At 39.9% G+C, this 25,948-nt stretch overlaps 2 protein-coding genes and 1 long non-coding RNA gene across 8 annotated transcripts in view; 2 read left to right on the top strand and 1 right to left on the bottom strand.

The window, feature by feature from the left end:
* The window catches only part of CTPS2 (CTP synthase 2), a 67,052-nt gene that overhangs the window by 14,071 nt on the left and 27,033 nt on the right, over positions 1–25,948 (bottom strand). For all 6 annotated transcript variants that reach the window (XM_081001642.1, XM_081001643.1, XM_081001647.1 and 3 more), the window contains 4 exons: positions 25,092–25,180; positions 23,614–23,708; positions 20,737–20,799; positions 20,317–20,360 (listed from right to left, as the gene is read on the bottom strand). In XM_081001642.1, coding sequence (XP_080857768.1) covers positions 20,317–20,360; positions 20,737–20,799; positions 23,614–23,708; positions 25,092–25,180 — 291 coding nt within the window. The remainder of the gene's footprint in view (positions 1–20,316; positions 20,361–20,736; positions 20,800–23,613; positions 23,709–25,091; positions 25,181–25,948) is intronic.
* S100G (S100 calcium binding protein G) lies at positions 641–6,088 on the top strand. The gene is made up of 3 exons (XM_081003633.1): positions 641–2,010; positions 3,840–3,983; positions 4,937–6,088. Exons 2-3 carry the CDS (start codon positions 3,852–3,854, stop codon positions 5,036–5,038), a joined length of 234 nt encoding a protein of 77 aa, XP_080859759.1. The 5' UTR covers positions 641–2,010; positions 3,840–3,851; the 3' UTR covers positions 5,039–6,088.
* Positions 14,406–19,045, top strand: LOC308475007. Its single transcript, XR_013985074.1, has 3 exons — positions 14,406–14,548; positions 14,929–15,076; positions 18,731–19,045. It is a non-coding gene; the product is annotated as an uncharacterized lncRNA (long non-coding RNA).

The following is a 25,948-nucleotide window of genomic DNA, read 5'->3' as shown; positions in this document are numbered from 1 at the left end:
GACCCAGTTAAACTTAAGCAGAAAAGGGAGAATCAAACTTACAAAAAGAAAAACAAAGGCCTCAACACTGTGTTAGGTGAGTTGACCAAGTGATTTCAAATAATATTTACATTGATTTAACTTTAAATTAACATTTAAGCATTTTGCTAAGACTGAAGCTTAGAATGCAAGAGGCTAAAAGATTTTTGCTCAATTGAGATTTTAGTTTATCATCATATGGCAATTTTACTCTTCCACTTCCCATGTACACACAAAGGGTATATATGAACTAATGAAATTTCTGTCAAATATGGTTGAGGATCAATGCTACACAAAGAACGCACCATTCACTCTTATGAAAACAATATTAGATGTTTCATAACAGCAAGCAGCTGATACAACACTGAAGACATACAGGTGAAACTCAAAAAATTATAATATCGTGGAAAAGTTCATTTATTTCAGTAATTCAACTTAAAAGGTGAAACTAATATATGAGATAGACTCATGACATGCAAAGCGAGATATGTCAAGCCTTTATTTGTTATAATTGTGATGAAAATCCTAAATTAACAAGCTCAGAAAATGAGAATATTGTGAAAAGGTGCAGTAGCTATTCAATCCATAACACATGCAATGGGTCCCTGAGCCTTTAAATGGTCTCTCAGTCTGGTTCAGTAGGAAGCACAATCATGGGGAAGACTGCTGACCTGACAGTTGTGCAGAAAGCCATCATTGAGACCCTCCACAAGGAGGAAAAGCCTCAAAAGGGAATTGCAGAAGAAGCTGGATGTTCTCAAAGTGTTATATCGAAGCACATTAATGGAAAGTTATACAGAAGGGGAAAGTGTGGAAGAAAAAGGTGCACAAGCAGCAGGGATGACCGCAGCCTGGAGAGGATTGTCAGGAAAAGACCATTCAAATGTGTTGGGGACTTTCACAAGGAGTGGACTGAGGCTGGAGTTAGTGCATCAAGAGCCACTACACATCTCATATATTAGTTTCACCTTTTAAATTGAATTACTGAACTAAATGAACTTTTCCACGATATTCTAATTTTTCAAGTTTCACCTGTAATCTGATGATAAGAAGAAAAATCTACTTTTTTTTCTTTGCTTGGAAGCTCAAAGCATCTGTAGCAAATATCCTCCCTCCACCAAATGTATTCCTGTCCTTCAGTGGCCCATCAGCATTACAAGGATAGCTTAAAAACTTTAAAAATATAGACAACTCTAAAACAACGCTAGAAGAAGATAAAACTCACATGAATAAAAACTCGCAACAGCTTAAAAGAGTGAAAAGTTAGCCTAGTGGAAAAAACCCACTTAGCACCAAAATGGTAACAAACCCTTCACTAATGCTAACCTATACAGAAGTGATTGGACCACAATATTCTACATGGGGCTGCCCTGGAAGACGACCCAGAAACTTCAATTTGCCAGATTACTTGAGATTCCATTTAGAACTCCTATCACTATTTTTAAAAGAATTGCACTGGATCCCAGTTTATTTCCAGGCCCAATTCACTGTGCTCACACTAAAGCCCTAAACAACTCTGGTCACAAATATCTGAAATATCTCCAGGTGTACAGGACTCTCTTGCTAGATCCACTGTCCTCAGAGGTTTGGGAGGTGGACGTGTGGGAAAGGGCATTTTCTGTGTCAAATTCCAGCGCCATCCTCTTAGGCTGCAGTAGATTGCAATGGATTGCTCTGAAGCATGATGGGGGGGGGGGAATCAGCCCCAACTGCCCCGCCCCTCCCGGTCCTGTATTTTGCCAGAACAAAGGTGGCAACCCTAGTCAAAGGGAGTTCTTTCTTGCAGAAATATAATTAGGAAACAAAGACATGGGAAAGAAGTACAAACAAACTTAAACTATTAATTATTATTGTTAATAGCAACAAACAACACAAACATTTCACAATCAGGTTGACACTCCTGCCTCAGATGACTATAAGAATGCCAGTCTCAAACTGTGTCTTTTAAAGCTGCCTTGACAATTTCAGGGGGTTTTAGGTTTGCAGAGCAAGGTAAGTAAGATCTGAATTTCATGTGATAATCTATGCTTGTTTTAAATAATTGCCCTGGAAGCTGTAGTTTACTCAGTCTTGGGCTACTACCCTGCATGACACCGAGTTGTAACTTCTTATCCATTTTAAAACTCATCTGGTCAGTCTGAAAAACAAGCCCCATTTTCAGCCTGCAGCACAAATTAATTTAGAACTGGCACTTGCAACTAGTTCTGAAATCATTTGATATCCATATTTAAATTGCTTTACTATTGGCAGTATAGTATCACTTATTATTTAGAGATGTCATTGCTAACAAAACAGCAAGTGTTGTCATGCAATTCTACTATATAGTATTGCATTGTGGGAATGCCATATGAAAAGCTGTGTAATTTTTTTCAACCTGTAGCAACCCCCCTATAAGGGGGGGGGTGCGTGCGCAATATTCACCCCCCCCCAAGGCCCCTTCTGAGGGGCATGAATTGAAAAACCACGAAGTAGGTATGCCCTAGCACTAATCCTCCACAGAGTTCAGTTGCTTAAATGCAACGGCTCAAATCCTATTATAATCATGCTACAAGAATGTTATTGTTAGAATTAACAATGTGAGACAGTGGCTATGGAAGTGCCTTTCTTAAACCGTTCAATAGAATTAGGATTGCACATCCCCACCAACAATGAATAGCCCATCTGTAGCTGATCATTACAATTCCCTTGCTGGATCAGGGAACTGAACTTTGCAAAAGATGAAGTTCCAAGTTAGTATTCCTAAAACACACTTAATTGGAAGTAATTTGAAATGGGCAGGGTGTGCTTCCAAGGAAATGAACCTAGAAATTGTAGAGTGAGTGGGTATCACCAGGTGGGGTTTTTTTGCCTCCACAAAGTGGCAGACAGAAAGCCGGGATATCAAGAAATTCAGTTTTTTCAACTTTTATTTCTTCATGCCATATACCATTTTATCTGCTGCTCGCCTGTCTTCTGTGTTGATCACCTGCTTCCCAATCTTTCTAATACTGTTCTAGATAAAAACTATGTTCAAAATGTTGCTTGTCCTTGCATTCATCCTGAGTATGTAACATGTAAATTCAAATACATTACTCTATTGCTTTTGCTTCATACTGGTGCAGCTGTAGGTAGTCTTCATCATAAACACTGAAGAACCAGGTATTTTAATGCCAACAGCATTGCAGACGTGTCTGTGGACGGGATATATTGATTGAAAATGTCTAGTAAACCAGATTGGTAGTAGGGTTCCTACTGAGGGTATTTGGTGAGCCAACATGACAGACATGTGGGATTGAAGAATGGAGTAATCATTCTGTGATATTATGACCGTGGACAAAGCTGTATTGTAACTTTTGAATAAATGTGTAAAAAAAACACCCATATATTTTCTGCTGCAATAAATCTGTTCAGGCAGTCAGTAGGCTACATACAAATTGCAAACAGAAATGTGGGGGGCCATCAATGGACATGCAATTTGATCAGGATAAGGTAACAGGTTTAAATACATGAATTTGCCCTGTAGCTGCAATTGTGGAAGACTGAAAAACAGAAGCTGTAACATGTACAGAAAACTGTTGCAGATAACAGTTTTAAACAATGTTATTTGCACTGTTTTTTAAATAATCCTGATTGACTGTTATGACTGCTTTTGTTATCTTTTGATTTTGTTTTTATTTGTAAGTCACTTTGTTTAGTTTTTCATAGAAGAGTGAAATATAAATAATAATCAAGTGATTTGCATATTTCTATCATCTTTTGTGGTGATTTTTTGTTAGCTTATTCTAGTTTTGTGTTCTTTTCTTTATTTCTAATTTGAGCACATTGGAACATTACCTTTTCAGGAGTTCTATAAAATGGCCAAGACATCTACTGAAGAATTGAGAAAGGTTTTTGCCAAGTATGCTTCAAAAGGGGGGGATCCTAATCAACTATCCCAATGTGAACTGAAAGAATTAATTGAGAAGGAATTTCCAAATGTACCAAAGGCAAGTCCATAATTGTTTCATTGAGACAGCATAAGAAAGTGTGTGGAAATGTCCAAAAGCAATTACAGAAATATTTGCCAAATATTTAACTGGGGGTGAAGAGAGCAAGACTGCAGAAAGCGCAGAATTTAAAAGAGTGAAGCCCCAAGCATTTCCATTTTTCCTAATGAGGCATGTGCTTATAGTCCCATAATGTACTGTACATTGTTTTATTTAATGTATATATATTTACTCCACAATGCCTGAGATAGATTGCTGGAGGTTCATTGGCACATAAGTTATACTCAGACTAGACCCACTGAAATTGATGACGTTAGTCATGCTCATTGCTATCAATGGGTCTACTCTGAGCAGGACTAACACTGTAAGCAACCCATCACAGAAACAGAGACACAATAAATGCTGGGCTGAAGTTTAGATGAGCAGCATGTCAGTAGGTGTCCTCCACGGCAGGAGCAAAACTGACCATTACGTTTAAGAAATTTGCTTGTTATTGTAGCACCAGTGCTATAATTATCAGTTTTAGTATCTTATTTATAGTAAAATATTTAACGACTGGCATTCCAGTCCTTAAAGCACTTAGTTCTTACTAAGTGCTCAAATTATTTAACGACTGGCTGTATCTTAAAAGTTATATTCAGAATAGAGCCACTTGGCTGCTAACTTACATCCATCGATTTTAGCAGATCTACTCTGAGTATGACTTAGTCTAAGTGTGTGTGTGTAGGATTACAATCTATATAGACCCTCATTGTTAAACAACTGGGGAAGCCAAATATCAAATGGTAACCTAAGAAACTTTAAAAATGAACCACACAGTGACTTGAGTAAGTATAAGCCAGGGACTGCTTCACAGAGACAGCAAATCTCAAAGTAGAGAGAAAATAGCAAAATTATTGTCACTAAGGTGACATCCACTGATTTGACCTTCTTGTTTTGTATTAAAATCACAGGCTTCTACTATTGATGCCGTATTCAAAGAGATGGACAAAAATAATGATGGAGAAGTCAGTTTTGAAGAATTTGAGGCTGTGATGGCCAAACTAATGGGGTGAAGCCAATAGTACGCCCTACAAGAATATACAAGAGCACTACAATTTCTAGAAAGAAAGCAAAACAAAATCATAAAGGACGAAACCCTAAAGTAACAGACTGGTTTCTTTCTGAGGCATGAGAACAAGATTATGTCAATAAAAACATCTCAATAAATGTGAACTGCTTTATTCTCTAAGCTATCATTACATTATGGGTACAGTCGTCACAGGATATTTCTTTCAGTAAGGTTGTTAAACTGAGTGGTAGCTGTGCAAGAGCAGAACAACTTGAGCTAAAAAGAACAATTTGCTCCACAGGGTGTGGTGGGGGTGATGACAGGAGGAGAAGTGATACAAAAGCCGACACCTCACACATCTCACTTGGGTTGATTACAATCACTTCCCCTACTGTAGTATAGTGTAATGTGAGAGTAAGCAATACATAAAGTTGAGTTAAAACTAAGTCTTGTGAAAAGTGCATTCCATTATCTAAGGAAAAGAATAACTTGAAAGATGAGCTTTTGAAGTTTCTGAAACTTGACACATTCCATCCATATTTAATACATGCCCATTCATTTATTAGAATCAATGAAATATTTGGTTCATTGGATAAGGACGACATTGGTTCACTTGAATTCTATCTCATGCTAATTTATAACACGCCACTTATATCTATTTGTCCTGGTGAATGAAAAATTCCCCATCAATATATTCTCCAGCAAATTTAACTCATATCAGTTTTTCCCAATAATTTCCCAGTTAACCATCTGTATACCAATCTAGAAACCTTACTAGGTGCACCCATTGCCTACTCCCACATTCCTGCTCACTTCCTACAATCCTCTTGTGCAACACCAGCCCCTCCAACGTGCCACTTCTTCCTTTGTGTTCCTGTGCTCATCTTCTTTCTGTACGAATAGATCTCCAGCCAGAGGTAACTAGGCCTGGAGCAGCTCCAACCCACTTTTCTGTTTCAACAATCCCAATTAGGATGTGAGCCGTACTTTGTGATACCCTAAATCTTGGCTCTTTCCAGGCTTACTACGAACAATGCACACACACACACACACACACACACACACACACACACACAATCTGATGTTCTCCACTTCAACACACTCTGGTGACCTACATTTGCTGTTTATGAAACACTAGTTACACGTAACAACTAGTTTATTAATCGAAAGATGCAGCCAGCCACTTCAACAGGACATGAATGAGCATCCTTAGGCACTTCCTCACTAGCAGTATTTTTAATCTGCTCTTTAGCCAAAAAGACTATGAGAACAGCTTATATAAGATCAATAAACACAGGTACTCTCGTCCCCTAATCTTATATTCTAAAAGGCACAACTCAAAAGGAAAAAGGCATGAAGAGGAAGCAAATTTCTGATATCTCCCTCTGCTGGAGCCTGACAGAAAATCTTCTTTTACAAATGGATCCAAATTAAAGTGACTGCCATTATTGTTATATACTATCACAAAGTTATCTTCAGGGGAGATAACTTTCTACAAGCATTATATTCAAAACTGTTTATACATTTCCCTATTATTTCTGATGTGTTTATGCTTTTATACGTTTCTGCATCATTACCCCAGGGTTTATATAATGCACTTTACCTCAGAGCAATATCCATAGGATCTCACATTATGCTTGAGATAGTCCTTAGGTACAATCAACTGGGTATTTGCATATCTGTAACTGAATTATTTTAATGATTGTGTAGATGCAAAACCTCTTAGCATAGCAAAATGATAAAATGTCATGCATGTGCCAGCCCAAAGATTCATACTGAACTCAAAATTATATACACTATTTTAATTATATATCTTCTTAGAGTTATCTGCAGCACACACCCTTTTTGCCCCTAAGGGTTATTTGGACCTTTTCCATTCTCGGCAGTTAAAGGATGGCAACTATCCATCCTTATCAGACTTCAGAGAGCAAGCTTTTGGAAACCACACCCTAAGATGTATTTAATTTTAGGGTGTATTCAACTGACTTCTTTCTTGCCACAAAAACATTTTTTAAACTTTCCTTCCAGTTGCATGTGGATAAGAGACATGAACAGTGTAAAGAAATCCCCTCTTTTCTAGCCCATTTGAAAGTGGCTTTTATTCTGACTGTACTGGATACAGTTTTCAGTGAGGAAAAAATTCAATTAAACAGTGCTTCATGCCGTCTGTGAGCGTCTGACACAAGATGGTGTGAATGTCACCGTGACTGTGGAGAAATCATCTGAGTGGCTGTGTGGCGAACAAGCACGTGCACCTTCTTGTACTGGAAATATGCCTCATAGCAGCATAGAAGACAGAATGGAACCTTACAGTACCCTTACAGCTCAAAAGCCACGGAGCTGAGCAACAGTCTCTTAGTACAAATAGCACTGCAGGTAGGAGCAGAACCGCCACAGTACAGTGCCTCCGAGTACCATCTTCCAGAGTAATTCCGGAAGGACTTCATGGTCAACCGTGTCAAAAACCACTGAGAGGTCAAGGAAAAGCTACAGGGAACCAACTCCCGCTCCATCTGTCTTCCAATAAAGGCCATCAACCAGGAGGACCAAGGCTGCTTTAGTGCTAAATCTGGACCTGAAACCATATTGAGCCAGGTCTAGATAAACTGCTTCCTCAAGGCATACCTGTATCTCTAGAGCATCTTGCCCAAGAAGAAAATATCAGGGACTAGGTGGTAGTTTTCTTAGACCTCTGGATCCTGGGAGGACTTTTTCAAGCCGGGCTGCACCACTGCCTCTTTCAATGACTCCCTTTCACAATGAGACATTAACCATTCCCTGCACCCATCGAGTCAGTCACTTACTTCTAGACTTTATCAGCCGTGATGAGCAGAGATTGAGAGGGCATGTAGCTCCTCTCACTGCTACAAGTCTCCTGTCCACATCTTCCATCTGCAACAACTGATGTAGAAACCACAAGCTGCAACTTAACAATTTTATCTTCAAAGCACTTGGTAAATCTCTTGCAGCAGGCTATTGAGTGGTCTTTTATTAATGATACAGCACTGGTCTGGGCCTGCCAGTTTACCACTCACTCTGCAAGGCATAGAGCACACATTGGTTCTGGCAGCAACTGCTCCATCACACAACAATGAAGAAAATAAAAAAGAAAGCAGACCTCAAATAAAAAAAGGCTGTCACACACAGATCCTTTTTTAGAGACTGAAGAGAACAGTGTGGGGCAGACTTGCCAAAAATTTCCCACCCCTTAAGCTAGCATCACCAGTAATGATTTGGGGGAAATGGCCTTGTGGGCATAACTGGACCTTCTTGTGGGCCCAGATTAGGACCTTCTTGTGAGCCCACAGGCTGGAAGTTTCCCATCCCATGTTGTATAAAGAATGGATGTGGAACCCCCTACCCCGGATTTCCCTCACTGGGATATTCGTTTAAAGATTCCCCCACTCCCAGCAAGGGGTCCAACCCACCAGAGCCCTCCCTATGGTCCTTGTCACCCTGACTTGGCCGGCCCATTGCATTCTTGTCCTTTGACCTGCTAGAAGCTTATACAATTATATATTCCAAAGGATATATGAATTACCCTATGAATTTTAAAATAAATTGCTACAGACCACAAATTAAGTGTGGACATTCCAGCCAACAGATAATTAGTTGATTAACCACAAACAATTAAGGAAGGGATAGGTGGTTCCATTCTAAGATCCAAACATCTGCTGACTCACAGGACACAGGTGACAATTACAACACAATCCCAAGTATGTCTAGTCAAAAGCAAACCCCAGTAAGTTCCCTGGGGCTTACTCTAGTTTAGGACTGCCGCCATAGATTAATTGTTCCAGGATTAAAAGAGCACCAATAGAAGCTGCAATATGATGTTAGTCACTGGTGTCTGGAGCCTTTGTTGAATGCAAGGATGCTGTGCACCTCAAAATTTGAACTTTGCTGATTGTTTCCTAATAGGCCATCTGAATCTAGAGATGCAGGCACACCTTCATTGTACATCATGACACATACATGGAATGGAAAGAGTTGGGAGTGGTGCTTAAGAACAGAATCACATGGGCAGGACATGGAGTTATGTTCTACTATATCTGCCAGTGCTCTGGATATCTAAACCAGGTATCTCCTATCATGAGTACAAATCTGATTATCTTAGACTGTTTACTATGGGTGATATCCAATATGAGTTATATTCAGAATAAATGACTGAAATCAATAACCTAAGTACAGATTTCCAGGGGTCTACTCTTAGTGAGACTTAGTATTATACATCTAATATTACTGTGTGCCATATTTAATCTTAAATATTATGTTCATTCCAGAAACCATGGTGTCGTGGTAACCAACTACAGAACTGCAATCATTACAAGATATGGTGCCAATCACATCCACCATTTTCATGCTCATTTATAGAATTCCTATAAGAAATGTTCACTGAAGGCACAGAACTGGAGGGCTCTGAGGTCAGATATTTCATGAAAAGTAGGTGAAAGCTTCCGTGCTATATTCTGGCACTGGCCCAATTAAACTCTGTCCTATAGAATAAACCAGTAAATTTTATTCTTTTTTTAAAAAAAATTAAAAGAAAAAAACTAGAACTAAATGCCACCTTTATTCACTGCCATTCCCAATTACCTGAACGAAACAAAACCAGATTTTACAAGGCGAAATACCACAACACACTCAGATATGTTGTCTAAGAATGGTGTATTGGAGACTGATTGTTAATTTTAAAAATCTGTTCCTTTTTCTAATGGGATACTTACTAAATGGGATATTTATCACCAAGCAATTCAGTCCTAAAGTGCTGTTGTAAGCCAGGATAGGCAAGAATGTAGTTGACCACACTTTCCCAAGAATTATGTCCACATCCTCAACTTGCACAAACCAAAAGGTATCCACCAAATTTGGAGAAGAAAGAGCTGCAGCTACATCTGAGACAGGATCTCCAATCTGGATCCCTAAAACAATCCACAGCATCCCTTCCATACATTATTGAATCACCTTTACGATTAGGAAACGGACACCATTACGGATCATGTACATGTACATGTGATTTCATCCCCACCCTCCACCAATACATAAACTGCCAAAATTGCAAAATAAATTTCTGTTTTTCCCACTTTAATGTATACTGTAGGTAGATTTTATAGTTGATAACAGGAAGAAATGACATTTTCTGTCTTCGGGTCCAGTATTGGACCACTTTGACCGGATATCCCCAGCCGATGTGGACAGACTCCTCCGAGCTGGAAAGCCCACCACCTGTCCTCTTGACCCGTGCCCGTCTTGGCTGATTAGAGCGTGTCCAGACGAGGTGTGGGCCCCCCTGGGGGATATCATCAATTTGTCCCTTGGCACCGGGATATTTCCAGGGGAATTGAAGGAGGCAGTGGTGCGCCCGCTCTTAAAGAAAACATCATTAGATCCCTTAGATCTATCCAATTACCGCCCGGTTTCGAATCTTCCATTCCTGGGTAAGGTGATTGAGAGAGCGGTTGCTGAACAGCTTGGTAGGTTTCTGGGTGAAACATCGGCTCTGGATCCATTCCAGTCCGGCTTCCGCGCTGGTCATGGGACCGAGACGGCTCTGGTTGCCCTAACAGATGATCTCCGCAGGCAGCTGGATCGAGGCGGGTCGGGGCTGCTGATTCTTCTAGACCTGTCAGCAGCCTTCGACATGGTCGATCACGAACTCCTGGACCACCGCCTTGCCGATGTGGGGATCCAGGGCACAGTCCTTCAATGGCTGCGCTCGTTTCTCTCTGGTCAGGGACAGAGGGTGGCGCTTGGGGGGGGAATTGTCATCGCGCCACTCCTTGGTGTGTGGAGTGCCTCAGGGTGCGATACTCTCCCCGATGCTTTTTAACATCTTTATGCGCCCCCTCGCCCAGCTTGTCCGGAGTTTTGGGCTGGGTTGCCATCAGTATGCCGATGACACCCAACTCTATCTGTTGATGGATGGCCATCCTGACTCGGCCCCAGACACACTGACCAGATGTTTGGAAGCTGTGGCTGGATGGTTACGTGGAAGCCGGTTGAAGTTAAATCCTTCGAAGACAGAGGTCCTCTGGCTGGGACGGGACGATATGGGATTGAGGGGGCAACTCCCATCTCTTGCGGGGGTGCAATTAGTGCCAGCACCATCCGTTAAGAGTTTGGGTGTAATCTTCGATACCTCCCTCTCTATGGAGGCGCAGATTACAGCTATAACAAAGGCGGCATTTTTTCATCTCCGCCAAGCTAAGCAGTTGGCCCCTTATCTCTCTCGCCCTGACCTAGCCACTGTGATCCACGCGACGGTCACCTCCAGACTGGATTATTGTAACTCGCTCTACGTGGGGCTGCCCTTGAGACTGACCCAGAAACTCCAGCGGGTGCAGAATGCCGCGGCGAGACTCCTTATGGGGTCTTCGCTGCGAGATCACATTCATCCGGTACTATACCAGCTGTACTGGCTCCCGGTGGAATACAGGATCAGGTTTAAGGTGCTGGTTTTAACCTTCAAAGCCCTATACGGCCTAGGACCCTCGTACCTACAGGACCACCTCTCCTGGTATGCCCCACAGAGGAACCTACGGTCTGCAAATAAAAACATCCTGAAGGTCCCAGGCCTCAGAGAGGTTAGGCTGGCCTCAACTAGAGCCAGGGCTTTCTCAGCTGCGGCTCCAATCTGGTGGAACGCTCTGTCACAAGAGACTAGGGCCCTGCGGGACCTGACATCTTTCCACAAGGCCTGCAAGACAGAGCTGTTCCACCAGACCTTTGGTCAGGGCCCAGCCTGACTCCCTCCTCTGGCAATCTGCACAGAATTTTGCTCAACGGTTGCCATTAATTTGATTTTAATTAATTTTTATAATGAAATGTTTTTAGAATGTTGGATTATTTGATTGTTTGATTATTTGATTGTTGTTAGCCGTCCTGAGCCCGGCTTCCGCTGGGGAGGGCGGGATATAAACAAACTTTACTATTATTATTATTATTATTATTATTTATTTATTTTGTAGTGAAACAGTATGAATGTTGGACCCGTCTGAGTTTGGCAGAGCAGGATGGAACTTAGGAACTAGCTTTTATATAGTGATTGCTTCTCTTGGCATGCCTTCATCCAAACATGCAATACTTCTGCCTGTTTGCATTAGAAGTCCTACTTCCTGAGTCTCCTGCAGCTATTGCCTTTCCTTTAACCCTGTCAAACAACATCATGTCTCTCAGCATCATACTACCTTTGGAGCAGGCTTTGAGAATAAGCAAATAAATTCATTAGCAAAGATTTGTTCTGTTGTAAATACATTTATCAATACAACAGATGGGGGTACAGAAATGCACAAGATGAATAACAGTTTATAACTGAAGATTAATAAGTTTTCTTAGATCTTATTATCAGGAGATATCAGAAATGGAATGATGGAAAGGACTATATTCCTTCTAGGCCAGCAATAACTTCAGAATGAAATATCCTAGCGCCCTAGGCCAATCATTAAGCTGCCTAGATTCAATGTACACACCCAGTTTATATAGCATACGCCCTATGAGAAATGTGGGGGTGTTTAGATGTAGAGGAGATAAACAGGGAGTAAATGGCAGCAGGCATCATCATGGTAACAAATCAGTGCTATGCAGCCAACAATACAACAGTAGCAGTGTTCTTCATTGTCATAACAAACAGGTGCGTCGTTCTGAAGATTTAAAACATCATCACGAATAAGGTGCAGTTAATGCAGTAACCTGAAGCAGACCAGCAGTGGCACCCACCCCACTCCCTCACAAATACTTACTCGACTCTCTTAACAGATCTCTGTGACTGTTCCTTCCCTCATCCCCATGCCTGATCTTCCTTTTCAGACATCATGATATATCGGAATGTTGTGATGTTTAGCTGCTGATATATCACAATGTTGAAAACCAGGTATCGCTCAGCCCTAGTCTGTTTTTTAATATACCTAAAATCCTTTGCTTATTAGGGGCTACCCCATATTTTGTTCAAAAAATTGCTCTGCAGAGGTAACTACCATGGAGCTATAAAATTTTTCAAAAGTAGGGGGTCTGTGGCTTGGCCTTTGAAATATAGGGGGTCCTCAGTAAATAGCTAATTGGGAACCAGTGATATAGAGAATTCATTAAAAGTATCAGCTTAGTTTGTCCTGAATTCAGATTTGAAATTTGATATACTACTACCGGCCAATGAAGTCAGTATACTTTGCTTAAAATATTATTTTACAAACTACAGGTAGCTGCCACCTACCTGTATTACCTACCTCTTCTGAAAACCATTTGTCTAAGTATCTTATTAGTTTCTAACATCCTGCTAAAATGCCAAAACTACATGGAATTGTGGTAAAATCAGGATGACTTAATAGTCATTTTATAACTCATTCTCCCTTTCTTTCTTTCTTTCTTTCTCTCTCTCTCTCTCTCTCTCTCTCTCTCTCTGCTTGAAACTCTTGTTCCCTCAGTAAATCTGTTTGAAAACTAAATATAGGCAGAGCAGCGGAAGAAAAAAACCCTTCTTCTAGGTTACTTAATTCCTTTGAAAGGATAGATGTTTTCAAGGGCTACAGGTGTGCTATCTAGTATGAAGCTATGCTAAGTGCATTGCTATGTCAGGGACTGACGGGGCTCTGAAGAGTGTGTGGCGGAGGCAGGGGACCGAGAGAGTGACCCCGGAGAGGGGACCAGTGACTTATGGGGTTTGACGCCACCCGCAAGTAGGAGCCAGGGCATGGGGAGGAGGGAGAGTCGGAGGTGAAGGAAGGTGTGCAGGATGTGGCAGAAGAAGAGGCTGTTCAAGCGACAGATGGGTCGGGAGACTCCCCACCTTCCCCCAACCCACTGTCTCTGAGAACCAGGAGATGCTTGAAGCAAGAAGAGAGGCAATGAGTTCCATGCAGAAGACGTCTCAGGTTGTCGGTGTACAACCCACCAGGTGAGGGAATATAAGCCAGCAGAGGGGCAGGGTCTCACTGTTGCTGCAACTGCACTGCAAGGAGCATATCTGTGGGGGGACAGTTGCTTGGTGGCTAGAGGCATGTTTGTGCATATGCTTCTTTTATCACTATAGACTTAACTATCAGACATGGGCCTTCCAGAGCTAGCATGTGCCAGGGCATGCTGTGGCATTTCCTACTTACACCACAGATGTATTACAAGTATGAATGAGGGGAATCAGGAAAAACTTGTAATACTGCAATGTGCCTGGTTACAAAGATCCTATATAGACCTGACAAAAGCGTGGGCTGCTGTTAAAAATATAACAACGTTCTAGCAATATCCAGCTATTTCCTTATCCCAAAAACACATCTGAAAAGGAAAAAAGCAAAGCTTCTAAGATACACCGGCAGGGTGCATCCAATTACCATATTTTGTTCTTTAAAAAAAATAAACTTGAATGTTAAAAGTATGTAACACATCCAACATCTGTCAGCAAAGACAAATTTCATAATCAGGGCGGAGTGAGAGGCATAACAGGGTGGAGCGGGAGAGACATAAAAGGATGCCTCAGCCCTGAGCTTCTCACATTGCGTTTGCAGAGCCTCTGCTTTTGGAGTATTAGGTAATTATGATTTATTTCTTTTATGTCTTTTTGGATGTCTTCTATGAATGTCCTCAATTCTACTACTTTCAGCACCACAGTGTATAAAGAAAAATGTGTTTTTATCTTTCCAGGAAAAATATATTTCAGGAAAACATGATAAAGTTTTTCCACAGGAGAAAATACCGCAGCTTCTTACATGTCAGAAGTTTCACATATGATGTCAGTTAGCTTGCAATTAATGTTGTATGAGCAGAATTAGCAACTTAAGAGAAAATGGCTTCATTGTAATTGCTATATAAAACTACATTTTCCACATACCTATGTAGATGTCGTATTAAATCAATGTATTTCCCCTCTATAAACTTCAAAATATATTAACTTTGTTTGCTCTTTTACAGCTTTCGAATATACAAAAATATGGCAGAATTTAATAGTGACCAACTCTTAAGTCTCTTCACTCAGTATGCTATGAAAGAAGGTAGCAAGCATCTGCTTTCCATGGACGGACTTAAAAGTTTGATTCAGAGCCACTTCTCAAATGTTTTGGTAAGTCTTCCAAATTGCACTGCCAATTACACTAGATAACATTAATATTTATTGAAGCCTGCATCTAATTTGTGGTATTTTCCAAACAAATCCAATTCACTAAAGGACAAACAAGGGACATAGTCCAACGAAGCTCTGAAGAGTTTAAAACATGACTGGACAGCAAGGGAGGGATGGGGAGGGACAGCAATGTGGGAATAATTCAGTAAGATAGACAACAGCTTCCATTCATTGTAATCATTTATGTAGCTTCATATCCAAGTCTGAATGAAATTAATACAGGCTTTACTTTGGTGAACTGCTTCTATAATGATTATTTGTAGCTGTTAGGCAACCTGAGAAAAGTAGGATAATCTGATCCTAAGAAAAGCATGTTTTACAAAAGGTAACAAGGCAAAAAGAAATCTAGTACACTGATGCTTGAATGTTTGTCTTTACTTTATATGCTGAAAATATTGTTCAGAAAAACATTTGCAATATTTAGATTGTTTTTGTTGATCACACTTGAAAAGTTTTAATTTAGATGAAATCATGTTTTCAAACATTGAAATCTCTCCATCAAAATGTTTTTCAAACATTTTAATTATCATTTTAAGGGTTTCTTCAGACAAATATATGGGTTTGATTATACAAAACACTGGGCAATCTATGAACGTGTTATGGTGAAATTTTAGTTACTGCTAGAATCTTAAGTAGCTAGAGACAAGGAAGTTGATTATAATATCAAATTTTGAAAACAAAATTATTATTTTAGCTGAAGTTAGTTGTTGGTTTTTGAGGCAAGAGTCCTCTCTAAGTTACTTACATAAAGAGTGTCACTGGATTACAGAATAGGTGGGGAAATTGTAAATTGAGAACCACAATGGAAAGATGTCAAAGTCAGGACTTAGAACAACAGAAGGGTGCTCTAAGAATTACCTAGTGAACTTGCTGAATATGCCAACAATATAAAGCCCTCAAAATTTTCTTTCTCTTTTAATATGGTAGCATCCAGTTTTTAATATGGTAGCCTCCAGCAGGAAGATTTTTTAAAAAAAAACCAGACCCCAAAGTATTCAATGGATATAAACAAGACTCTGTCAGAACAGGCCCAAACAAGAATGTGTATAGAGTAAATGTTAGCAAATTTGCTTAAGTTCTGTTTAAAATCATAATAAGTATTCCAGTGCCTTCTGAAACAAAGAGTCTAGTCCAGGCTTCCTCAAGCTCAGCCCTCCAGATGTTTCTGGCCTACAAGTCCCATGATCCCTAGCTAGCAGGACCAGTGGTCAGGGATGATGGGAATTGTAGTCTCAAAACATCTGGAGGGCCGAGTTTGAGGAAGCCTGGTCTAGTCTATCCATTTCTGTGCAAAATGAAATCTAGAGAAAACTATGCACAATTAATAGGTACTTTAAAAAATATATGCTCCTTGCTAAAATGTAAGTGTTTCATTTAGGTATTTAGTGAAAGCTAATATTGGGGATAAACTTTACATAAAAGTAATTTTTATAATAGTTTTGGAACAAAATTATTGATTTGTGGTCATAAGTGAGATGAGTTCAGCAAGGACAGTGGGAATATACATTAAGGGAAAATTGCAGCTGAAAAATGTAACTCACCAGAGCTGTTAGGATCAGTACAATCTAGTGGCTAGAGTGTTTGTTTTGAACAATGCAGAAATACATGTTCAGATACCCATTTAGGTGGGCAATCACTGTCTTTCAGCTTAATGTGAGTCATAGAAGTATTAAAAGAAATAATAATACCCAGTAGATAAGAATGCCACAAAAAGAATGTGCACCACAGGTCACATTCACAAACAGCATTTGCTAGCACAAAAGCTAAAATACTAAGAGATAAATGCGCTCTCTCAAACAACCACATAGCGTGCTAATAAAACAAAGTATGAGAAAAAGGGGGCAGCTGCACTTTTTAAAAAGCAGTGCGAAAGTAAATGCTTAAAATGCTAATATGCTCTGCAAAAGTAGACTGAACTATCTGCAAATGTATCTTATTTTTGTTGGCGTGCCTGGTACAGCTACTGAGAGTAGTGCAATCTTTGTGCCCCATGTAAAGTGGTGAGCAGAAGTCCCAACCCTCTCTCACAAGGTGCACAGCAGCAAGGTCATGCCATTCATTCAATGCAAAGTTCCTTCACACCTCCCAGCAACAGCCAAGAGATTGTTCTTCGTCCACAGATCTACTCTTGCTTTTCCCACAAGCAGCAGCCTGGGATTAAAAATAGTTGCCGAATGTTCTTGGGAAGCACTTGTTCAGTGAATGGCAGTGCTGTGATCCTGGTTGTGGCCTGCAACAAAAGCGGCTGGGCACAGAGACGCCATGTCTGGTTTCTATAACATTAACAAAATCCCAGCCACAGGCTAATGGAGGCCTACTAATATGGGTCCCATGTCAATCTTATGTCATCAGATTTTAACATTTGCCTTGCCATCTCCCTAAATTAAGGGCAGGTTTGGGCAGGACCAAAGCATACTTTGGCTGTGACGTTAAAGGCACAGCGAGTTAGGTTTGCCTTCCTGGCCTATTATACCTTTCTGTAGACTGTCTGTTCAGTACAAGAGGACTGCTAGAGGGAGAGTATGCAATGGCCACGGAGGCTGAGCCACTAAGTGTCAAGAGCAGAGCAGATTTTGCACCGTAACAAAAGTTCAGTGGTTTAGCTTTCTAGCTTAACTGCTCCAAGTACAGTGCTTTGTCTTTTTTCCACAGATGTGAATGGTAGTCAGTTAATTCACTGAGAGCCTTTGTGAACTAAGCCAGATCCTATCTGTCCCACTTCTTAACGTCCCTTTACTCAAGCTACATATCTTGGTGTGATTCTAGAGTCAATTATTCTTGTTTTCGTTGGTATTTTAAGTTGTTACCCACCCTTCAACGCTAAGGTCACGGGGCGAGTCACAACTATTTGAAAAACAACTTTGAAAACAGTTAAAAAACTTACAATTATAATTAATGGCTTTTGCATATATTGGTTAGCGGAGTATTTCAATGTTTGTTTTATAAACTTCTGTTTCAGTATTTAAATTATGATTTAGGTATCTGTTTTGATATATTTTCATTTTATATTTCTATTATACTTTGGGAAAATATTTATAAATATTTATAAATAGAAAATATTGTATTTATATATTTTTATTTTGAAAGGCAGTGTTTGAAACCAATAAAAGCCTGTTACGTTGGATGTGAAGGGGAATTACAGTTCTTTTCTAACCCCACTCTCCCAGTTCTCCATCACCCATCAATGAGACCATTCACTCAGGCCAAGTAAGGGACAGGGCAGATCTACTTTTTTACACCTGGTCCCACATCCTGTTTTCCCAAACCAATGTAGCCTCTAACTCCTGAGAGAAAGGCAAAGAATATTGTCTCCGTTTCTATCTTGGAAGAGGAACACAGAACGGGGCTGATTGGGAAAAAAACAATGTTCCAGAATTGTTCATAGGTGTACCCAACATATACCCTGATAAAATTGTACACCGTCTATAAGGAAATGAAAAGGCTTGCTCAAAATTATTGTGTATAGATAACCATGTTTCAAGGAAAAAAATTAGCTTAAATATGTTCTGTAACTCACTATTCTGAAAGTTATCATATATAAAACTATTTTGCTTTGTTTTCACTCCCTTACCACCACCCAAATAAAACTTACAGGGTTCAATGTCTCTCAACGATATATCCAAATATGCGGACTTGGATAAAGATGGAAAAATCAACTTTAATGACTTCAAGGCACTGATGAGCAAGTTAGGCAGTTTGGCAGGATTGTCTAATTTGGCTGGAATAACCGGTTTGCTCTCCTAAGGCATCCAATGAAGAGACCACAGACAGAAAGTACTTCCAAGATCCCCAAACCAACCTATTATGGACATTTACAATTATATTTGTACAAAGAATCTCTCTAAAACTAAATTTAATCATTGTGGAACGATGGATGTCATTGAATAAAAATCTACTTTATTTCCTTTATTTGCTTTCAAACTATGCATGTATGATGACTGGTAAAACCATGCACAATCTTGCTCAGTAGATTTAAAGGGTTTACACAAAGCATATGCAACTGGACAGAGTCTATGGTTAATACTTCTTTTTACATATATCTAGTCCTGTTCCTAAAAACTTTGCCCTTTTCACTGTTGCATTACACTGAGTTGACAATTTATATGAGCTTTCTCTGCTATGGCTCTAAGGAGCACTGCCCCACCAGCTCAGTCTGCCCTCAGCCACCCGCCTGTCATTTTGCCTACCACCAGTCTAGTACTGGGTCTGTCGGTCGCTAGTTCTGGCTCCACGAGCTGTTGGTCACTCTGCCTTCCATCCTATGGAATGCACCAACGGGCACCAACCACCACCAAATAATCCTGATTTTACTAGCCGGCTGTTTACAACTCTCCACTGTAAAATTCTCTGTTATTCATAACTTCTGGTTCTTGTTTTTTAGCTGGCTTTTGAACCCTAAAAATAGGAGTACATCTCCTAATGCAAAGGCTTTTTAGAGTCTGGGAGCTTGGCAAAAGCTATCTAAAAAGTCCAACCAGAGACATATTCTTTAATATGGGCTCTATTATCCTATACAGAACACTAGTCAGCTCTTGATCAATGCATGATAATGGTTAGGTTGTTTTTGACATTAAAGTAATTCCAGAATTATTCTGACCACGTGCAACTGCTAAAATTAGTACTGTTATTACTTCTTCATTTACTAATCCTCAAGATAATGATATTTTTAAACAGATTTATCCAAAACCAGTCAGCAATTTGCAAATGATTCACTTATTTGCTCTATGACCTCTGTTATGCAACCTCTTTACAGTTTGATCAATTGCAATGGTGATATCCCATTAAATTTGTCTAATGGAAAGTCTCATTAACTGAGACCAGAGAGCATCAGGGCAAAGTGCCAAAAATGTTTTCTCTGTTGAAACTGAGCACCAGAACATACAAAATGGAATATTAACAAATGTGCAATTATTTCTCTGGATATGAAAAAGGTATGGGGAGCATGTGACCCTCTGAACTACAACTTCCAAAAATCCCTCAACATTTGGGCAGGTTGGTGCTGGTTGGAAGAGATGGAAGTCTAGTAACATTTAGCAATATTTAGAGCGCCACAGATTTCCCACCCCCTGCTATAGAGGAACAAACTCTCAGCCTCTCTTAATGCCAGTATGACTGACACAATTGTTAAGTAGCCAGCACAAAAGATCTATCAAAACCATAAGGGGAAATTCAATACTTACAACAGGATTCTTTGTGTTTGGGTTAAATTCTGTAGAATTTGCATCTGCAGAAAAAGAGCAACTACATTTAAAAATGTTAAAGATGGTGAAACTAAATATAGCACCTTTGTCATTTTGAAGGAGAGGTTTTTGGCACACATATCAGCAAAATGTTTGGGGGGATCATATGAATTTTAACATCCACAGAGAGACATATGTTCAAAATTACAGCACTTCACTTGTCCTTGTTTCAGGAAATAAAGATAAGCTAAAGGCCAATATAAGGAGTACATCCACAGCAGAAGAATGAAGATGAGGGTCAGGAAATGACAATTCTTTGTCCACCCGTCAAATTGGCATGGCAGGGAGATCTAGCCCATTGGCTAGCAAATGTCACCCATCCCTGCTTTATATGAACAATTTTCACAGAAGGTAACACACCTTGCCAGTTTAGACAGTTTCTTGCAAACTCCACTACTGCCAGCTGCATCCCCAAGCAAACCCCTAGAAGAAACAGGAAAGAATGAATGAGCACAAAAACTCACACTTTTTATATTCTAGGCCATGACCCAGTTCATATTTAACAGCTTTTGAGAACTCAATTATGGGAAAGTGGGATTTAATATAAAAATGAAATCAAATGTGTTTGCCAAAAGATTTTTCCATTAACTGCTGCAACATATCACTTCTCACTAACCACTATTTAAATTCAGAGTAGTTTGGGGTGGAGGGAACAATTCTTCCTGGCAATGCCAGAACCCTATAAGTTTGATTTTCTAGTACAGCCTTGGCAGCTCACCCTCAACTTGCCAGCACAAAACAGTCAGAGGATTTGCAAAATAGGCAAACACAGTCTACCCAGACTAATCAATGAAAACCTTACCAGAAGTGCCCACTATAGGTAAGTACCTATATGTTCATTAGTGGTGCAAATACTGCCTCCTATCTCTCGGACCATATTCTCATTTTCCCTTTGGCTCCTGCTTGATCCAGAACCATCAACATCCTATACCTCTTCCCCCTTCTCCCTACTTCTTCCCCTATTAAGTAATACACTGCTCTCTTCATTCTTCTCTTCCCTCGCTTCCTCAAATATTATGATAATGCTCTCTGCCTTTCCCTCATATGCCCCATTTGCTTCTAACACTTCACCCATTATTCCGTCTCCTTTCAGGTACAAACCAGATGTGATGTTAATAATGTGATTGGCCATTGCATGCTTGCTTTTTCTTAGCTAAATGGCAGCTATGAGGCATGCAGATTGGGACCATGGCCTGGAGGAAGGGACTGTTAACCCTTTGTACCCCTCTCCCTTCCCATAGTCCCAATCTGGACCTCCTCACTTCACAACTGCTATTTAGAAAAAACAAAAACATGCACAGGTATGTTCCATACATTTCCTCCCTCTATTTACTTGGCCTGCTGACATCCTAAATTCCTTTCTCTCATTTCCCCTATACCAGGCTTCCTCAACCTTGGCCCTCCAGATGTTTCTGGCCTACAAGTCCCATGATCCCTAGCTAGCAGGACCAGTGGTCAGGGATGATGGGAATTGTAGTCTCAAATCATCTGGAGGGCCGAGGTTGAGGAAGCCTGCCCTATACATTGCTGATTATTTGTCTCTATTCTCTGCCTAGAGCTCAGATTCAGGAATATTAAAATCCAGGGTCCATATCTGACCAACTACTATGGATATTCAGAAAATGCAACTTCCACATGAGCAGTTTCTACAATATATGTATTTGTATATCATTTAAATCAAAAACAGCAACAAATTGTTTCCAAACACAATCCAAACCAATTTCTTTCCCACTCACTCAACATTGTAGCAACATATTATAATAAAAACAAACCTCAGTTTCAAATGTGAAAACTGAAATGCTTTCCAGTATGCAAAACTAATGATGCATTTTTTCACAAGAGACCAATTAAATTTTTATATTCCTGTTTGGCCCAATTTACAGACTTCCTAAACTGTGTGAGCATCTTTTTCAGGCACTAATGACTACAGTGGACATTTTTGACCTTATAAAAATTCAGAATTATCTTTGCAACTATTGGGCTAAGCATTTGATTTGGATTTAATTTGAAAGATTAGGTTTTTCACTGTTTAATACAATCCCAACAGGATTCATTATGCCTGCTAGATCAAAACCGACCAGTCCTAATTTACTTCTGCTAAAGCGATTTAAATGGGACCAAACTTATAACTGTATACTCCAATGAAATTGATATATGGACCTATCTAAGAACTAGAAAGCTTTTTTAGTTTCTCTTTTTTGCTTTTTTCAGCAAAGTTTAGTTTTACTTTAGACACTAAGGCCAAATCAGAACAGACAATAGGTCATACACAATCACATAGCCTCAATGTTATAAAAGGTTGAATAAATGAAACCATGACAGACTTGGATTGGGGCCATGAAAATGGAAAGGGAAATTTAACCCTCCTCCCATGCACTGTTTGTTTTCCTGATCTAAACTGTCCTCCAGTATGGTTTCATCTTCTCTAGTTTAACCTTATAGCTAGAACTCTATGCACACTTATGAGGGTGTAAGTCTTCTTGAACTCAGTACAATATACTTCTGAGTAAACATGCTGCATGTCAAAAACATTCAGTAAAAAATGGAAGCGTACTGCAGGAATAGTCAGAAGCAGTGTTAGAAACTGAGATATGAAAGCTAGGAACTAAATGGCACCTTAATCCTAGGTTATGAGTGCAACAATGGAATGTCTAGACATGCTTTTTTATAAGAAGAATACAAAGCTGAAAATGAATGAACTGCAGTTAAGATATTATGTTCATTTTTCACATGGCCTGGTCCTTCCCCTGCCCACCCCCTAATATTCTTAAGAGGGTCTCTTCTCCAGTTTTCATAGAGTAGCTGGAAGTGGGGAGGCAGAAAAAGGCCCTCCTTTCCTTCCACTCTGCAGTTTTAATCTGAAATCTTAGGTGCAGTACTGCACCCAGAGATCAGAAACTGCTGCCGCTAATGAAATTCCCTGTTACAAAATGTGCCTAGAACACTGGGCAGAAGGTAGGGCGAGTTGATTTCCAGTAGGTCCCTAGTGCTGCTGTGACTTTTGCAAAAAATTAAAATGCTGAACTAGGTGAGCCTTGATCTCAATTAGTAGGGCACTTCACTAAGAAGTGCATATTCAGGCCAACTGATCACAGATTAGTCATGCCTTAATTAATAATAGTCTCTGAGTGGACACTTATGTTTTGTAAATCAAAAACACATCGGTTAAGCAGTTGGATTCTAGTTTATAAATATGAGACTGCGCAGGTTGGCCCACTCCTGATGTTGAAGTCTTACCAAGAAAAGGCTTTTTCTTTTTTCTTGCCCATGAAATGGCTTGAAGTTTTCCCTCTGTTCCCCTATGTCCAAAACCTCCAGGAACTAATATACAACTGGAATAAAATACAAAATGCAAACACAGCAGCAGATGAGAAGATAGAATGGCGAGTTAATTTAACATGTTTCTTTGGGGGGGGGGGTGACATGTATGTACAGGAACAGCAGCAAGACCTCACTGTGCACAAAATCTTTCAGCTTGTTCAGATTTCTGATCCAAGAGTAATATGGCTATGATACAACTAAATTCACATCATGAAAACTGGACAGTACAAATACATCATAATCACCATACAGCAAATCAGTTCTGCTTCAAATACTGTAAATCTCTATAAACATTCACCAAATTATTCAAAATAAAAAAAAATCCTTCCAGTAGCACCTTTAAGACCAACTAAGTTAGTTCTTGGTATGAGCTTTCGTGTGCAAGCACACTTCTTCAGATACACACTGTGTATCTGAAGAAGTGTGCTTGCACACGAAAGCTCATACCAAGAACTAACTTAGTTGGTCTTAAAGGTGCTACTGGAAGGATTTTTTTTATTTTGACTATGGCAGACCAACACGGCTACCTATCTGTAACTCAAATTATTCAAGTTACTCCAGAGTTTCATGTCACAAATTACAGACCAAAATGCCGAAATGTACAGTGTGCACACATTATGAATCCTAGCCGGTGCTTTGAATTGTAAACTTGAAATAGTGGAAGCATTCAGAAAGGCTCCCACTATATTTCAATGAAAATATACACTTTAAAATACATTTGTTTTATTTTAATTTATGACATTTGACAAATTTGTGCAAAACAAACTAGACTAGGCATATATTAAGGCATTTGCAATCAGTTTAAGCCATCCTTCTTGTTATCTCTTAACAGCCCATCAACATTACATTTGTCAAGTGTTCAGTTTTAAAATTCCATGTCTACATGGCATTTTATGTGCCTATTAAGAGTCTCAGAACAAATTGTAAGTTTTGCAGAAAGTTTGCTTTAAATTAACATGTTCAGAATCATAGTATCAGTTCAGCATGGATAAGCTCTAAATACAGGCATCCCAATGCTTAAGGCAGAGCTTTTCAAACTGTGTGTCACGGCATGCTACTGTGTCAGCTGCAGTGTGTAGGTATGTCGCGTGAACACACCCTGTGCTCCTCCCAGGGCTGGAAAGGGGTTAGTTTAATCTTCAGTTTGCTGGTAAAACTGAATAGCTGTGTTGTGAAATGACGTGTGTCTAAAAAGTGTGTCACCAACATGAAAAGTTTGGAAAGCCCTGGCTTAAGGGCTAATGTGAGTTTTTAACAAATCTATGTGTCTTTGTACAATATATTTGCAAAGGAATAAACTAACAAAATCAAGCACTTGAAATTATAAGGCAACAAGGTATTGAAACTGGAAACTTTTAAAATTATTTGAGGTTAAGAACTAGACCATCACTTACTCTGCTTTGCATAGTTTTTGCCAGGCTTGGTGGAATTTCACTGGATTCTCAACCTCTGTATTATTTTCAAGGTCTGTTGAATCTATATACTAATTAAGAAAGCACATACACATTCACATTCATGTGTAAGACAATACAATTATTTTCATATAATGATCTTCATACTCTATAACTAATGAAAAAACTATAGGCATTTCCAATGGCGAAAAAACTGAATACATGAAAAATACCATCGCCTCAGAATGGTACATACTTTTTTCCATAGATGACTAGGATTGCTGTAATTTAAACAACATGAAAGCTTTGCTATGCTACGAAACTACCGTATTTTTTGCACCATAACACTCACTTTTTTCCTCCTAGAAAGTAAGGGGAAATGTCTGTGCGTGTTATGGAGCGAATGCCTACGGGTGGGGGGGGGGGATCTGCTGCAGTCGTGAGCAGAGGATCCATGGTTCCCCTTCCTTCCCTCCTCCGTGGCTCACTTTGAAACAGCAAAGCGGGAGAGGAGCCGCTTACAAAGGTGTAAGAGGCTCCTGTCTGGTTGGCTGCTTTAAACCGTGTTCTCTGTCCCTCTCTCCTCCCCACTCAGCTCGCTAAATAGCAGCAAAGCTTTTCAGCTCTCTAAGCCAGGGAGGAGGAAGAGAAGCAGAGCTTGCTTGTTTTAAAGGAGCAAAGCAGGAGAGGAGAGGAGCCTTCTCCCCTTATACCCCTCTTCTGCATTATTAGCAGCATCCTTCTCCACACACCCCACGCATGCTCCTTGTCCCTTGAGTGCTTTTCCTTCCCTCCCCACTTAAAACGTGGTTACAAAGCACGGATCCACATGGATCCTCAGGATTTTTGCATTGGGCTAC

This window comes from Podarcis pityusensis (genome assembly GCF_964106645.2).
Source record: "Podarcis pityusensis genome assembly, chromosome: 4".
Lineage (NCBI taxonomy): Eukaryota > Metazoa > Chordata > Lepidosauria > Squamata > Lacertidae > Podarcis > Podarcis pityusensis.
The sequence above is the reverse complement of the archived record's forward strand: the minus strand, read 5'-3'. Positions and strand labels throughout refer to the sequence as shown.